The sequence below is a fragment of the Thunnus maccoyii genome, chromosome 1 (assembly GCF_910596095.1).
Source record: "Thunnus maccoyii chromosome 1, fThuMac1.1, whole genome shotgun sequence".
Lineage (NCBI taxonomy): Eukaryota > Metazoa > Chordata > Actinopteri > Scombriformes > Scombridae > Thunnus > Thunnus maccoyii.
The window spans coordinates 30,437,490-30,456,030 of record NC_056533.1 but is presented as its reverse complement, the minus strand read 5'-3'; the positions used below and the strand labels follow the sequence as shown (position 1 = coordinate 30,456,030).

The 18,541-nt window shown below is 37.0% G+C and overlaps 1 protein-coding gene across 1 annotated transcript; it reads left to right on the top strand.

Moving 5' to 3' along the window:
- The first annotated feature begins 5,425 nt into the window (after positions 1–5,425).
- Positions 5,426–18,350, top strand: paqr5b (progestin and adipoQ receptor family member Vb). The gene is made up of 8 exons (XM_042409818.1): positions 5,426–5,710; positions 6,648–6,775; positions 11,264–11,469; positions 11,991–12,117; positions 13,742–13,786; positions 14,373–14,469; positions 15,862–16,006; positions 17,331–18,350. Exons 1-8 carry the CDS (start codon positions 5,657–5,659, stop codon positions 17,609–17,611), a joined length of 1,083 nt encoding a protein of 360 aa, XP_042265752.1. The 5' UTR covers positions 5,426–5,656; the 3' UTR covers positions 17,612–18,350.
- The last annotated feature ends 191 nt before the right edge of the window (positions 18,351–18,541 follow it).

Below are 18,541 nucleotides of genomic sequence, written 5' to 3'. Positions count from 1 at the left end.
TGTTTACTTTATATCTTTATTGTGTATCTTATTGTTATTGTGCATAAATACTTTTGTACTGCTGTACTGTCTCAAGCCTCATCTTAAGCATTTTGTACAGGTTACATGAGTTATTTTGCACAAATTAAGTGTGCAGTTGAACTCGACTTGAACTTGGTGGAGGTGGAGCAAATTTTAACTACTTTATATGCTGTTGAGTAGTTTAGTCTATAAAAGTGCATGATGTTTTGTAAACTCATCACATGTTTTGTATGTAAAATATTTATCTGTCAAGAAACTAAAGCTGTCAAATAAATGTTTTGAAGCTCATACTCCCCCCTGAAATATGGAGAAGAAGTATAAACCTCAAAATTGTGCTTAAGTAGAGCTATATGTGAATTAAATCTATATATTCGTTGTGTTTTTTAATGAAAGTAAGATATGAAATTTTAATATTTGTGCTGTGAGCCTTTGGACTACTTACAGTGAAGCTACATCTGAAGTAAACAAAAGCATATTAAAGAAAGCAGCGTTTGCATCAGCATCTACGTCTCAGTGAATGCTTAATGTGAGAAGCTACTTAGTAGTTGTGCTGATGTTACACAAACATTCAGAGTTTGCCACAGGAGGCTCTTTGGCTTGCAGTAAAGGGATGGGAGTAGGGGGGAGGGGGTGAGGGGGGGTATGGGAGGAATGCTTTGGCCTGAAGCGAATTTGTTTCTTTTTCTCATTAACAGTCAATAAAAAGAAACAAGCAGCTCTCCGAGACCTTTCTGCTTCTGCAGTGATGCAGTTTAATTCTTTGTGATGCTTCCAAAAGACGTAGCTTTGTAAAGTCACTGAGTAATGATTGAATTAATAAATAAAATAGAAAACAAAGACAAATCTGGGGACAAAATCTGAGGACACTGTGTTCCCTTATTAAACAAAACCTTTAAAAAAAGCTTTTGTTCAGGCCTCACCGTATTAAAATAAAGTCCATGAACACTTTAATGTCTTTGTTTTGTCTTTATTATCAACAGCAGATGTACCTGTTCAAGCCCAAACCTGTGGAGCTTCTGTTTGAAAGCACTGACACCTGGTGGAGATATGAGATAGTTCAAGAGTGAGCACAAATATCAGCAGGAATCAGAAACACTAACAGACGCACAATATGTCTTCATGGAAGAAATTATCATTGTTGACAAATACTGTATATGAATAAACAGTTTAAAATGTCCTTATGTTTGCTTATAACTATATTATAGTGTTTTATAGAGCATTTATTTAATGTTTATAAACCGCCTATAGGCAAGATTAAAGTGTTAAATATATTTTCCTCACTTACCTGTAGCGGTAAGCAGCCATGTAGGTTGTTCTGGTTTTATTTTCTGAGTATCTGAGATACTTTTTATTCGCCACTGACACTTAAGCTGCCTCTCCAATAAAGTAGAGTTCAGCTAAATTACATTTGTAGCGTTCACAGCACTGAAAAATTTTAAAAAAGTCTTGGTCACTTTGGAAAATGAGCTGACTTCACTGTGAACAGATTTCACTGGGGACCAGTAACAGATAACTACAACCAGTGGAGTAAAAAGTACAATATGTCCCTCTGAAATGTAGCCGAGGATATGAAAAGGAGGAACCGCTGCTTCTAAATTGTAATTACATAAAGTATTTCTTAGTGTAAGACAGAAAATGGGTTGCTGTTGGTGAGGAATTGAAGAAAAAGTAAAAAAGCGTAGAAGTAGAAGAAGAGTCTGGACATAAAAAGTGTTGTAAAAAGTACATAAAGATAATAAAAGCTTATCTACAACTCCTTTGGTGTTCTGAATAGAAGGCCAGTGAGCTAAATAAAAAAGAATATTATCATTACACACAAATAATATACTGTGGAGTAGTTTGGTGTTACAATAGTTCATGTACTACTCTCACTTCTATAATGTCGGTCCTCATTTTAAGCTGTTAGATGTTAAACTTGTAAGTATTTAAAAGGAAAAACAACTAGATAACACAGGTACAGCAAAGCTTGCTGACTACAACCAGTATTGATGTCATGCAGGGAGAGGTCAGAGGTGAAACAGACTAAAAACTTTCAACCAGAGAGGGCAGTGAAACTCTGCTTTTCAGCCTGATTAAGGATCGCTTCCATTGTAAGCGCAATATGAAGGGATCTTCTAATGGCCAGTATGAACAGGAGGAATGATTACGGTGAGAAAAACCTGTTTCAATGTCCATTGGGGCATATGACTGTTGTTTTAGGACAGACTTGTGAAATCATTAACCTTCCCCTTTAACTGCTGGATTCAAGATGTGTCCTAATTGGCTCCAAAATGTTTGTTGTGTCATAAATCATGATCATAGGTACACGTTAACACATGCCACATAATCGCAACGTTTGCAGTTTGATTTTGGCAGCAGATCTTTGTTGACGCTCTTTCTCCTAGTTTCCTGTCATATCTCAACTGTCTCCAATAAAGGCATGTAATGCCCCAAAAAATATATATATATATATTTTTGTTAAAAAAACCTAAAACATTCAGTGTGAACACAGAGACTTTCCAGCTTCAGCAGATGAATGTGAAAACAAACTTACATCATTCTGTACAGTGAAGCTCAAACATCCAACTGAAGGAACAAGAAGAAAAACACATTTAATTCATAACAGGACTTGAAGTTTTTCTTTAAAGGAAGTGTGATAAGTATAAATGAAAACTGAAAAGATGTACCGACTCATTCTCACTCAGCTGATAACTAAGTGTGATTTCCCTCTAATTGTGGTACTAGTGTTGTTTTCTTTTTCACCATATTCCTACAAACAGCGGAAGTGGCACACCCAGGCAAGTTTGATCAAAACACATTTTGTAAGAATAAATATATATATATATATATATATATATATATATATATATATATATATATATATATATATATATATATATATATATATATATATATATATATATATATATATATATGTATAAGTAAATAAATAAATATAGCTAAACTTGATTTATTGCTGACTTGCCGTGTGTGTTGAATTTGTAGTTTGATTAAAACAGCAGCCTCCTAGTGGCTGCCAACCTGTAGGCCCCTTTGTGTTGCAATAAGTATTTTGTTCTGTCGTCTGCGAGCCGGTCCTGCAAAAATAGGCGTGAGACGCGCGTCTCCTGGACCCGGTTAACACATTAGAAACGTCTCCAACAGCCTGACTACTAAAAACTGTTATCAGTTTGACAGGATAGAGGAAACTCTTCAGGGGGGACATAATAAAACTTTTAGCTTCTGAAATATTATTCGACAGCTCTGATGGAGTTCAGGATTTATCAGGTCGGCTGCTTTACTCCAAACAATTTCACTGTATGATTCTGGACTGTGTGTGTGCCATTTTGGATGTGTAGAAGAATACAGAACATTAATTAACATTAGATCCTGACCGATCCTGTCGAGATTTAAATAATCAATGAAGTTACGCTGCTGTGCTTCGTGCGTAAATGCGCACAGCGTCTCTCTCAATGGGAAGACGCACTCATCGTTTCTGCTGCGATGGGATCGATGCAATGATTTAATAATCTCAAACATTTTTCTGGAGGGGTTTTTTAGTAGTCAGCACCCCCGCACCTCCAGATGAAATCATGTTCTCGCGGCTCTGGGTTCAACCAAAATCAAGGTTGTTCTCATGACAGTGGTATGGACAGTTTTCTTGATTAGAGAACAGAGTGTAAGGACGGAGTTTTCTGTAAAATGTAGTGATTTGTGTTATCGTGAGCTGCCCGATACTGAAGCAACAATGGGTGTAGGCTATAATGAATGCTAGAGGCATGTGTTAGATTTCTGTCTACGGTAACACCCCTGCTGTCTGGGTTTATGTTTAGTTTGTGCAATGAAATAGTTATTTAACAATGTCGCGTGCTGTAGAGCCGATGCGTACTACTACTGGTGTGTTGCCTTTATAGTCTGATGCTCTGTTGCTTGAGCATGTTGGATGGGCAATGTTTTGCTGTTATTGCCTTTGTGATGCAGAACATTGCGAAGGTTTACAGTTTGTCTATTTTTCTTCTTCTAACTTTTCATAAGTCAGTTTTTCTTGGAAAAGATGGCCCTCCCACTTTTATACTATTCCACCCAAAATATAATTTCTGCCTACGCCACTGCCTACAAATAACTTTGTTGTTGTCATTTGACCTTGTTTTCTTTATCCTCTCACTCTCTTGGAGCTTAACCCTGGGCTTTGTGTACTCTTTTTCCACAAGTGTTGATGACTAACACATTAACTCATATTAACAGTTCTGACTTGCAGCCAAATCAAACTGCCTTCCACTCAGAAATGCAAATCCTGTTGTTCCTTTTGTTTTCTCCCCTTAAACCTGCTGTGTTGCTCTGGCTATGACTGCAGCTCTGCCCCTCTGAGAGAAAGTAGAATTAGATCCCAAGGTGTTTCACTGTGGTATGTCCATTAGTTCATCGCACTGAGCTGTTGTGATTGCAGCTTACAACAGTTTAAAGGAACACAGTGATAGTCATATGTGCACACTTTTTAACATACTTGGTATTGAATAATTCTAAATATACTGGATTAGGCATTAAAACCTGAAAGATTTGGGTTTGCCGTCAAGCCTTTGAGATAAAGCATTAACTCAGTTTTTTTGTTTAAACCTAAGTTAACATGACATTTTGTTACAGATTATTGATTACCATAAAGCAAAAGAGCCCTTATATCCCCCAAAGTGAAAATATATCACACCAACAAAATGTAATTCTTGTTTTCTTTATTAACGCGAGCAAACTGTCAAACAAACCACAAATAAAATCTCCTACTTTCCACTTCTTAATTCTGTGGTGGCAGTGAGACGTGTTTGCTTTCATTGCTTCACAGTTTGAACAAGATAACAGGCCCGGGGAGCTCTGGCTGGGCTGGGCTCGGCTTGGCCGCCTTTGCTGGGTGTGACGGCTGCTGTCGGTCTGAGGGCAGATGGTGACATGTCAGTTCACCAGGAGACGAGCAAGAAAGTGGCATGAAAGGAACTCTGTTGACTTTCCTGTCGGTGCGACTCACACCCTTCATTCATGATATCGGCCTTATCTAGACTATCTGAAACTTAGATTGCACTTGTATGTTCAGTGCTGGGCTGAGCTGAACTACTGAACTCACTCTCAGTTTCTTGCAGGAAAATGGCAAAAAAATATATCAGTTAAAGTTGCAGACCATTGATGTTATTCACAACTGTTCTTTTGTGTTTGAAGGCAGATTTTTTCACTGAAACCTGCCTTACTGGCTTGATTGTCATCTGTTTGTGACAGTGTGATGCAATTACAAAAAGGAGAGCAGTGTTTTGTGAACAGCAATATCAAGATGTCTTGATTGAGGAGCCATGATTTTGGTCTAATCTGGAAAAACTTGTCTTCCATTACAGCGCAGTATTTAACTGATTTCTTGTGGTGAAGCAGCAGTTGTGTGTTTGTGTGTGTGTGTACCTTTGAGTATACACCTGTGAATGGAAGGAGGAGGAGGAGGAGGAGGAGTGGCACAGGTATACTGGATATTCTCGCTGGGTTTGAAGAGGGAGGGAATGAAGGGGAGGAACTTTCGAAACGGCATGGCAACACAAACCTTATAAAGACAGAGGCACACCCAGCCGGCGGCCTCAGTTCAGCTCACTGAAGACCGCAGCAGCAGCAGCAGCACCTTGCAGTAGTCATGCTCAGCCTCATCAAATTACCACGAGTCTTCACCATCAATCAAGTGCCCAAAGTAAGTTCAGCTTCACTGTATCTTTAATGGACTTTTAGGACATTTCAGTTTCACACAGTCAGACTGAACTGGAGTCAATTTAGAGGGTGAAGTTTGGTAGGAAATTCGAAGTGTCCCTGATTATTTGGAAGAAAGCCAAAAGTCATACCTCCAGAGTCACACCCATCCTTATTTACACCTTTCTTATCTCACTACATAACATTAAACATGATTGATTTCTAAGTTATACTTCTGAGTGCATTGCTCAGACTGAAAAACCCTGAATTAAACTTGTTTGTTTGCACATGATGCAAATGTTTGGACATCTAGCCTTTGCTTCAGTTGAGTTTGAATGTGTTTATTTAAAGTCGCTTTGGTTGAAGAAGGATTTATTAATGTAATGTAATGACACATTCAGAAATAGTGGTCCACAAATCACAAGTAGGCTTGTTATTGTCTCAGTGTAGCTTATTGTATAAGTAGTTTGACCAGAGAGTGACTTTCTATCTCAGATTGTTTCATTTTAAGGTGTTTTAGAGGCCTGCATAGTTGAAAGTATCAACTATTTCATAAAAAAAAGTTGAACTGAAATATCTGTTCTTCTTTCTGATACCTGTAATTATCTTGTGACCCTGTCAGATATTTCCTGTGATGACTCAGGGTGTCCCAACCTTCCAGCTTGGGAATCCCTGTCTTAAATGAACACTTTAATAATAATACATTTTATTTACAGACACTTATTTAAAGACACTTTACACAACAAGTTAAAAGGATCCTAAACAACAATGTACCTGCTAGATGACATTTTATACAGAGATATTAAGTCTTTTTTTTACTTGTTACACATTGCTCAAAACACTTTTGAGACACTCCTTCTGCCTCTAGTGTAGGGGAAATAATGGATTTCACTGAGTATTCAACCTGACAACTGGACTAACCAGAAGTTTTCTCCCTCAAGGTTTTTCATGAGGATAGCATCATCTCGGGCTACCGCCACCCCCGCAGCTCAGCCACTGACTGCATCCTGAGCCTCTTCCAGCTGACCAATGAGACGCTAAATATCTGGACTCACTTTCTGCCAACCTGGTACAGCTGACGAACAAACATGTTTTTTACAGCACACCTGCAATGCATCACAATTTTAAGATTCCTAAATGTGTGTCTGCTGGTAGATTGTTTTCTAGATTGAAAAAATGTAAGGAATCACAACCGAGGGCATCTGAGCACAGTTTTGACAGGAACGATGATTTATGTTAGCGTGGTTTGGTAAACACTGCTGATCATGAGCTCATGAGTTTATTTCCTCTTATGAGGAAAACAGCTCTAATCTCACCCACCATAATTCACTCCCTGCAGTTTGAAACTAGCAAAATATCTTGTTATTTTTGAATTCTGCATCCCAAATGAAGAATTTTCTGAATTGTAACAGAGGTGTTGTGTTCAAGATAACCAGGAAGCATTCCTTGTCCATGTTAAAAGGAATATTGTACAGCTTGTAAAGCTTGCAGCTTAGAGAGTAATCCAGAATTTTCTTATATAATTTCATTGTGTGGTTTTGGAAACTGACATTTTCTGAAGTCTTTCTCTAGTATCACATTAAGAGAGATGATTTATAATATCAGTTATGGCACATTATTGACTAATTGACTAAACTCTGTCTATATTTATTACCATGGATGCACTTTCCAATTACTAAATAAATATCAGCAGAGCAGTGGCTTTTACATTATAATATAGCCGTTGTGGATACTGTGATTTATCAGTATCAGCTCGGATTGACTTGAGTAACATGAGAAGGATTGCACATACAGTACAGACAGGTTTGTTTGGAAGTCGTACATCCCAGCAACCATGCGGGTCAACTAGACCTCCTGCAGTCTCACAGTGCTGCTCTGTCAGTGGCCTTTCATGTTTGACAAGCCTGAAGCTTAATAGGACCCCTGTGGTTCAGTCGCATTTGTACAGTTTATTTATGCTTCATGCAGTTTTTTAATACATTTACTTAACTTTGTTGCACACATTATAAAAAAAAAGAAGTAAATTTATATTCTTTGGTGTTACGAGGATGTTCAGAATTAGAAAAGCGATCAGCAAAGTAAAAATTGCAGGTGACAAACCAAACTAGTCTCGTACTTCAACAAAAGCTTAATTTATAATCTATAGCTGTGATTTATTACAAAGTCAGAAAGTTCTGTGAACCATTTCAGACTTTAACAATATAGACCTTTATAATGTTATTAAAGTGAGTTTGCGGGATTGTTTGGTTTTCTCTTCACGTCAAGAGTTGTTAATCCTACGTACCTGTAAGACCTTATGGCAGGAATTAGGTTTAACTATGGAACAGTTTTTGTAGAACTTTTCATTTGGGGTCCATTAACCAGTTCAGTGTAAACTCAGGTCTGTATGTTTTGTTTATTTCTTTTAATTCATTTAAGAACAGAGTCGATTTATAACACTGTTAAGGACTGTATCTGAGGAGGCAAAAATGGCATCGACATACCATTTCTGTTCGACTACCAACCTTTTGTGTTTGTGAAGAACAAATCTGTGATGGTTGCTAAAGTTGTGGAATTAAAACAGTGTTGGAATTAAAACATTTAACTTTAATTTCTGATAGGTTTATTAGACTTCATTTCAGCCACATGCACAGTTCAAATAATATAGCACAACCATGGTTTTAATGCCTCGCCTTGTGTTGGGGCAGTATTACATGTAGCAAGGTTATATTACAGTTATTGTAATTCATAGGAGCGTTGTATTCATTTTGTTATCTACAGTAGATTTTAAAAATGTAAAAGTTTTGATATAAACTATGAAAGTCAAAATCTTCAGCTTTCATCAGGGGGCCAAATACTTTTGCTGGAGGGCCCGATTTGGACCACGGGCCACTATTTGCCTACCACTGTCTCATGACATGCAGAGAAATTTAGAGCTTATTCTGTACAATACAATGGATGTGGCTGCTTAAAATTCAGTGTAGTGATTAGGTAGTGTCGTGCATGGGGGGGATCAAATATGAAAATGTTTTGCAAACTGGAAATCCAGTCTAACAAATATTGACAATATCACTTACATAACACTTTGTTTACTGTAAAACTTTGAATTCATCTAAACAAAATAATTCATGTAAATAGTAACTTTTAGTCTGATAAACCTAACAAACAAACAAAGTTCAATTAAACAGTAAGACTCCTTTAAATGAGTTGACACAACTAGATGGCCCAGAAACTGAATAAACTCAAAAAGACTTTGCACCTTGTTGCTTTTATTTATTTTTTACACATTTTTACAGTGTATCAAGGGACTCATGCAACACCTCTAGATGCATACAGAGAGACTGAGAAGGTGAAAGAGAGGAAACGAAAGGCAAAGACAGATAAGAAGTGAGAGACATAAAGAGAGAATAAGGATGATTTGCATATCTGTCGACCGCACATTTTAACACAGTATGTTCATTCTAACTATAGACTTTATACAAAGATATCTTTATATTATATTTAGATCTTCATATACAGTCTATGATTCTAACCGAAGCAGCATAGCAGCAACATTTCAACTCCTCAGCAGTGTAGCGTCTTTTCTCTGTTTGTTTGAAATCACCTCATTACAGCATATAAAGATTAAATCTATCCGAGACTTGTGGCGGCTCTGTAACTGACTCCTGATGCAATTATATTGTCAGTGGGCATGATGAGTGTGTTCATGTGAGCATATTTTGGATTTCAGAGTTACTACGGAGGTTTCTGCTCCCACTAGTCATGTTGCACTTCCTCCCTGCTGAGATGGCAGTTGCTTTGACTGCAGGGTCCAGGGAGAAAGACAGTGTGTGTTTGTATGTGTGTGTGGGAGGGGAGAATATACTAAGGTCACATGGGTGTTAGGTGTCATGGGGCTTGGCATACAGCTACAGGCCAGTCACTAATGAGCAGATCTGTGCTTAAGGCTTTGATATGAGTTGCCACAATTAGTTAACTGCTCAGTGACGGGGAAAAGCACAAATAATGTTGATTTGTTAATGAGGTGCACCGAGACGTGGCCACGATACACAAGGCGAACCTCCTGATAAGATAAAGCTTTTTGAAAAGAACTGTTAGCTATTACGCAACAGACAGTTGCTGACAAATGCTTGATTCAATAATGTACATGTTACTTTATCATGAACATCTCAGCCTGCTCTGGATTCTGACAGGAAAAGCAAGCCCTGTTTGTGCCCTTTAAATACCATGATCTTAAACATCCAAAGTAAGGCAAAAAGTTCTCTATGATACCTTTTTAAATAGCTCATTCGATGTCTTTGTGTCAGTTATCATAAAGTGGGAAAAGAGATATAAAATATCTATCACAGTGTTGCTATTCTGTTGAGGTCTGCCAGAGACATTAGAAAGGAGGTTTATGCAATTTTGTAGTGTTACTCATCAAGTAATAGTCTGATATTTTGGGGAATATGCTTTCTTGCTTTTTATTATATTGATACCACTGTCATATCTTAGTATTTCTGTAGGAAAAGTTTGTTTACACTGTACTTGCGCCCACATTTATGATGTACAAATGTAAAGTTAATGTTCAGATTCTCCTTAATTATTTCACATGTAAATATCCCAGAGTACTGCTACAGTGTGCGACGGACAGTACTGAGTACTGATGAGCATTGTAGAGAGAGAAACTGGTCGGTTGAGACTCTACAGCTATGTGCTTGTTTTTTAACGTCATGCCAGAAATGACTCAGTACTGAAGTGTTTTCAGTTATTACATACCTTTAACCTTGTGTTATTTTTGACTACTTTTACTGCCAAATAAGTACTTGTTTCTTGCTTATAAAGTAACAACAGGTCTACTGTACAGTGTCTGGCTTCTCTATCCACCCCGGGTATGGATGATAACATTTTGTTAAAAGAAATACCTGCTTTGTTTTGGTTATGTTGCTGTGTGTTCACTACTGTCACTATCAGAGAGGATAGAGTGTTTTCGTGTGTGAGTATTTGGGATGCTGCTGAGGTTGTGTGGTTGCGGTTACATTAACTTTTTAAATAGATAAATAAGTTACACGCACAGTTACTTTCGCTCCAACACACGATGAGATAAACCCACTCTAAACTTCACATTAGCTAGGTTGAGCGCTGCAGAGAGAAAAATCTCTGCTCAGGGCCCCCAGAAGGTTAGAGGCGACCCTGGTTTACATGTTTTATACTCACAAAATCATTGAGTGACCCCTCGAGCCCTGTATGGAAGCATCTGCATTTGCTTTGTTTACTCATTTATTCAAGTTTTTCCTAATATTTCATTTCTCTGTATATGTAGATACTCATTTACGGCCTCTTCTTTGTATCATTTTTGGTGTTGGTAGCTTGACTGTTGATATGATGGTCAGGCTTCAAAACTTAGTGATTTAAATGACAGAAGTGTGACTAAAGACTCTCCTTATAACTGAATCCACTTGTGTTAGCCTTTTTATTTGTTGACTCAACTTCACTCTGTTCTTGTTACAAGGCTGAAAACATTACTGTGAAAAAAAGGTCAGTACTGCTGCATCCACTCTGATCTAATCAACGTAATGTAACCCGTTTCTCCTGTCAGGTACTTCCTATGGAAACTAGTGACGGTGGTGCTGATGCAGACAGCATGGCAGGACTCCTTCACCTGGCCTCTAGTGATTTTCCTTCTCTCCTGCTGCATTTATCCGCTGGCGTCCAGCTGTGCTCACACCTTTAGCACCATGTCAGCAAGGGCACGCCACATCTGCTTCTTTTTTGACTACGCCGCCCTCAGTTTCTACAGCCTAGGTAGGTCTGTGTGGTTTACTGGTTGTTTTATGTTTTGTGCACTCAGCCCTCCTTGTGCACAATGTTGTTACTGAATTTTCTGTAACTTAACAACTGTTTAAGTAACTCAAACAGATATGGTTTGAAAGGGATGTATGAGAAAGACTTACATGACGTATGAAATTCCCTTCACATTAAAAGAGTCAGAATGTCTTCAAATATGGTGGGTCTGTACGTAAACATTTTTTAGAGATAACAGTTCAGCATGTCATGGTTATAATTAGATAATAACGTGACACAGCGACTGAGATACTCCAACATACTGCATGAATGAGTCATACATCTCAAACATGTGCACAATGTAATTCTATCCAATAAGACAGCCCTGATTGATCTCTGTTGTCTGTGTTATATATTCTGACTTCTTGATGTATGTAAATAGTGGTGGATAAAATATCATATCTCTCAGACTTGAGTGCACAGATACTTGTGTATATATATACAGTATATACATAACACACTGTTGATGTGTCCTCCTTCAGGGTCAGCAATCACCTATTCAGCTTATGTTTTCCCGGACAAGTGGGGGAACAGCCTCTTCCACCAGTTCTACGTCCCCATCGCTGTGTTCAACACGGTCATCTGCACCGCCCTGGCCTGCTACTCCAGGTATTGTCAGAGAGTTTACTTTTAGACAACTCCCACTAAGTCTTAATGTTGTCTTTTTGAAAGAGAAGAGCAACATATTTAGCATGACAACATGCTGCCATGCTAAATATTATGTGCTATGCTACTGCATGCATGATAACATGATAGCATTAGCTAGCTCCAGTTTGGAGACACAGAGCCAGGTATTCTTTCTTTTCAGGGATAAATCCCTGGAGATCTTTAAAAAACCCAGAAAGTTGTTTTACTTACCACAGTACCACACAATCCTCAAAAAACATCTGGATGGAAAATGCATTCAATGCCTGTTAACAAGGATTTTAACATGAAATGACATATCTCCATACTCATTTTTTCCAACACAAGAAAAACATACATACATACAACATATCACTGTACACAGTGTATGTAAAACATACATGCAACATATCACTGTGTAAAAAGTAGACTGTAAAATAATTTAAAGTAACATCAAATGCAACTGATAATAAAGTTTTTAAATTTTGAATTGTGTTGCACAAATTGAAAGGACATATGTCATTTCTTACTTCCATCTTAGTGTAAATTAGGAAATACTGTTGCAACTTGGGAAACAAGTTAAAAATCTTTTTACTGTACTAAGCAGACAGAATATTTTTTCATCCAGATGGTTAGAAAACGTCTTTGAGGATTCTGGGAATAGTTTTCTAAAACAACCGTCTGAGCGTTTTTTTTAAAGAATGCTGGGAATTTATCTTTCAGAAAAACAAATGTTTAAATGTTTATCTTTGTCACCTGACTGAAATGATAAGGTACAAACAGAGGCTTAATGTTAGCATGTTAGCATAATAAGCTAATATGCTAAATGCTGCATCCTAAATGTTGGCATGTGCATATTCTACATCTTACCTGATAAACTTTAGCAGATTAAAGATCAAAGGTTAAACCCTTTTTAGAGTAAGCTTTCCTAAAATTCTTTTCTTTACTTTAATCTCCAGTTTTGGTTTTATCCACAACTTTCCCCAATTGCCAGTGTCATTCACATGACAGTTTAACTTGTGAATAAGGAAAATGTGTTATGCATTTAAAAGTGGTCAGTCACAATGTGATAAATTTGGGATGGTCACTTCTGTATTGCATTGTAATGTGTTACATAAATCCTGCCAAACAGCCTTATCACAGTGGTTAGCAAACAAAGCACAATCAAAGGACTGGTTTTCTAAGTAGGAAGGTTTTGTTTGTTTATCTTCCAACAATATGCAGCTGAATCAGGTGCTTCTCAGGTCAAAGACAGCAAACTTCAGACAGAAAAGACTGGAGCACAGTGATTAATATGCAAACACTGTGATGAAGACATAGTATTGTGGAAACATTAGTCTGTTTGCACTATTAAAGACTTCAAATCAATCACTGTGCTCCAGACGTTTCTCTTGGAATAAAACTAGAAATCTCAGAAGGTGTAACGTTTGGAGCACCTTTGTCATGTGATATGAAAAAAACAACACATCAATAAAACACTGATCCACCTACTGTATTTACAACATTAAACACATTGTTAGTGCTGTTATCTCTTCATGTACTGATATAATGTTGGCTTGATATAGCAATCTAATTATTGTTCTTTAACTCATCTCTCTCCATTGCTAAGGCTTGGCTTACCATTTCTGCAATATAATCATGACATCGTAAAGAGGTAAAGACAATGCTTTGCTAAAATATGCTCTTTCCTTTTGTCTAAAGTTGTTCATTGTTCAGTAACATTTCAACATAGAGCAAATGCTCAATAAAATTGGGTGTTACCTGACTGTGACTACAGATACCAACCCTAAACAGCGATTAACTCTAACCATAGTTTCAGCAGGGCGGGTTAAAGGGGCTGACAAAAACAGTGGCAAAACGTGTTTCACAGCATCCTGACAAGTTGACTTTAGTCTGTGAAAATCAAATATGGTTAATTGTTCTGTATGTAATGTTGCTTCTGTGAAGGAAACCATTTATGTGATACTCAAAACAGATGCCAGGTTACATAAGTCATAAAATTGATCTGGAAAATGTCACAATATGTCACAAATTTAATCAATCAATCAAATTAATTAATCGATTTAATCAATTTAATCAAATTACAGTAACACATTCCTATATTCTTATGACATTACAAGGGGTGAAAGAAGTGTACACATACAATATGTAGCTTCCTCCACAGGTGTAACCATGAGAAAGATTCAATTAATATAATTATTTTTTGCCATTTCTTAAAATATCTTCCTCTTTTATTTCAGATTCCCTGAGTGCCAGAGTCCAAAGTTCAGCAAAGTTCTCCGTGTCGTTGCATTTGCCTACCCCTACCTGTTCGACAACATTCCTTTGTTCTACAGGGTAGGGCCACACATCTGTGTTTTCACGCAAGACACATCTAAAAGGACATAGAAGTGTGTGTGCGTGTGTTTGTGTGTTTGTTTGTGTGTGTGTGTGATAGCAACTAGTAAAGGATTGTTTTATTAAGTGCTGGGTTTGGAGCATAGAGTATATAGTTTAAGATGACCTTAGTTGTGATAAAAATAATGTTTTCCTGACATTTATTGTATCATCAACATGATTTTAAAACACAAACTCCTTTTGCTAAACAGAAGACATGAAAATCGGGTCGATCATTGGCTCTGGTGCTCAGTTTGTCAAATGCACTTTGTAAATGTTATACAAGTTATGGTATGATATGTGATATGAATCTGGTCCCATTAAAATGACATTTTTTACTGTTCTGTCTCTATAGGAGATAGATGTGGTGGGCAATTAGACAAAAACTAAAAAAAAACTAAACAGTTGATGTATAAAGGACTCTTTATCCTGAAATAGTTGCAAAATGGTAGCTAAATGATAATTAAATTTCTGAATATATATGCTAGATTTAAAACACTAACAGTTTATTGCTATGAAGTCAGTCTAAAACAATAGGCAATATTGTTTTGGATGCAGAACTGTTAAACTCTTTAGCAAAACATCTGCTGGGGGAACAGCTTGTGCTTTTGACTTTGACGCACTTGACACATTAAGGTGACAACAAGCTAAAAACTGAGTGTTTCTTCTTGTCATGCAAAAAGTCTTTCTAACTGGAGAGAAAGATATCAAACATTAAACATGAATAAGATCACAAGTGCCTGAAAGTCAAGAACTGCAGATGAAAGCTACCTTCAAAACATTTTATTATACCATAAAAAAATAAATAATTTTATCCAAGATGGTGATCTGACTCACATAAGAGTGTTGGATGAATGAAAATTTTTCTTTTAAAAGGTTTACAAAAACAATAGCCAATTGCTATGTGAATAACTGATACCTATATGTTTGGACTTCTCTTTTGGATGTATTTGGTGATGATTTGGGCCTTTTCAAAAGTCTCAACATGCCCAGTTGCTCATGGGTTAAGGCACCGACCATAAACCACAACTTCCTTGGATCAAATCTGGCCACTTATCTTTGATGCATCTCTCTAATTTAAACATTTCTCTTGAGAAATTTGTTTTTTTTTTCACCTTAATTTATGCAGAGAAGCTTTGCCAAGCAATGTATGTTGTGCTTTTGGTAAATTTTACACATTCATCTTTGGGACTACAGACACAGTCTTATGTGGCGAACCACCCAGCAGCCTCACTGACAGATGCTTATTAAAAGCTTCATTAATAAATTTGATAAAAGTGGTTTCCTGTTTTGTGAGTAATTGTGACAGTGCTGTAATCTGGTAAATCTGCTCTGTGTGTGATGTTTCTCCAGGTGTTCCTATGTGTAGGGGAGGGCTGTACAGACAATGATACCAACATCCTCCACTACTACCACATCGCATTGGCTTTCCTCACAGGCTTTCTGTTTGCCACACATTTACCTGAGCGACTGGCACCTGGCAGCTTTGACTACATAGGTAAGACTGATCTGAGAAGTACTTTTGTTGACTGTTGTCATTAGCTTGTAAAGCAATGCTTGGTCTGCTGAACCAGACACTGACTGTCCCACACCTTAGACTCTGGACTAAAGGTGAGTAGTGCTTCGACTGTGAAAGATATTTCAGTTTTAATTTGGCACATTTCACCATGTTCATTGATACGTATGTATTTCTGTATTATGCTTTTGTTTTTGATCCAATTTTAATCTTGTGTTGTTTCCAGTGTTTTTAATTACTATTCATTGGACCATTTTCTCAACGTTTGCATTTTTAAGTAGTTGTTCTCTTTTCTAATTGTGTAAAGCACTTAATCTCTTTAAATGGGTTCTAGCCTGTACATTAAGTAAATTATTATGTGATAATGATTTCAAATTCACATTAGTCAGTTAATCAACTGAAAGAAAATTAATTGTCAACAATTTTGATAGTCAATTTATCATTTTAAGTTATTTATCAAGTAAAAATTCCAAAGATTTGTAGATTTCAGTTTCTCAAATGAGATAAGTTCCTGTTTTTTTCTGTTTTATATTATTGTAAAGTGATCACCTTTAAGTTTTGGACTGTTGGCTGGAGTAAAAAAAAACAATTTAACAACATCAACTGGGGTCTGGAATTTGTTATGGACTTTTTCTCTTTCTTTCTTTTCTTTTTTTTTTTTGAACATTTTATAGACTAAATGATTTAGCCGAAAAATAATCAACAGACTAATTGAGTGTGAAAATAAGCCGTAGTGGCAGCTCTTATTTCTTTATACAGCACTTTGAGCATGTCTCAAAGGACTCTACAGAGACAACAAACTACCCAGACTTTAACTAATCAATGACAAATGTAAGAACAGAATGAAGAGCAAAGAAAAGCATCGGACAGAGAATAGTATGTTAGAGAGAGACTAAGCTATTATAGAGCAGCACTAATCTTATGACATGCAAGGAATGAAAACCTTTTAGGTTTTGAACAGAACAAGTCAAACAGCTGAAAGATACTCACATAAAAATGTGTGACTACATTTTTTAACAATTGAAAGGAACTGTTTTTGTTTAGATCTTAGTCGTCCACAAATAAATTTCATTCTCAACCAGCAGGAAACACTGAGTTCAGGTTAACACATAAAAAACAAATCTATTCTCATTTGCGTTAAAAATTGTGAAATGATGCTAAAGCTTAACCACCAAGAGTTTTGCATTTTGTTAAAAACAGTTGGCAATGTGAATCATTTCCTCAGCAGTGAATTTACTATTCTCTCTACTGAGACATATCACTGTACTGCCTGAGCTCAGACATGACTCGACTACTCCCTCTGCAGGTCACAGTCATCAACTCTTCCATGTGTGCGGCGTCCTCGGCACCCACTTCCAGATGAAGGCCATTGAGCAGGACATGGTGACGCGACGCCCCTGGCTCCTCAAACACTCCATACCCATCACCTTCGCCAATTCAGTGGGTGCAGCGCTGCTTTGCGTGGTGCTGAATTTGATTATCATCATCGTCTTCAGTCTACCTCTCCTCTCTGCTCCAGTCTGCCAAGAGAAGAAACATTGTAAACATCCAAGGACAGCATCATCCAAGGCCTGCGCCCGCTGCTAAAATCACAGCTTAGGGATCCAAGCTGGTCAAAAGGAGCACAGACGAGTGTAAAAAATGCATTATGGGTGATATAAATTATTTTGTGAGCTAAGAAGAGCTGATATAATGTTTAAGTGGATCCTAACTTGCAGTCTGCACTAAACTCATAGTGATATTTGGCCTTCAGACATCACTGTGATGACTACTGTTAGATGTGACGGTAAACTGATAATCAGGGCATAGGTTGTACAAACATACAATGGAAATTTAACAAAATATTTATTACCATAATATGTAATGAATCTAAATGTTTCTTAGGAAACTTGTTCCTACAAAAGCTACAAATGTAGCAGGTTAGCTACATTGCAAAAATATTTATAGAGATTTTTTTTTTTGTTCTAATTTCTCTGATTTCCACACATGTGGGGTATGAAGAGTTTGTAGAGCTGCGGGGAAGTAAAACAATGTATTTATATTTATAGTGCGAGTGCTTGTGAACAGCCTGTTGGATTGTACTGTCGTGTTGATGAAGAATTAAAACCAGCGTGATTATACGCACGTATAACATGTCAAAACACAAGAGACAGTTATGATAAGGGAGGAAAAATGTTTTGCTCTTGAGTTTGAGTAGCAGCTTAATAAAAATGTTATTTTGATAATGTAATATATTATAAGAGTAAACATTTTCTGAGTAATTTATTTCCCTCAGATGATCGCTGTTTTTGTCCCAGTCGGCCTGTATGACACTGTCACATGTGTCTTTGATATTTATGCACAATTTTTATTTATTATGAATTTTTCAAATAAACTATTAACCAAACCTGCCTGTGTATAATTTTGATTCTAAAGAGGAGTGATGTAGGTAAATTATCCAGTAAAATGACCCAGTTTGGGTCAATAGCACCATCTTACGTTTGTACCAGTTTTTAGCTCAAGCTTGTTGTGTGTAAC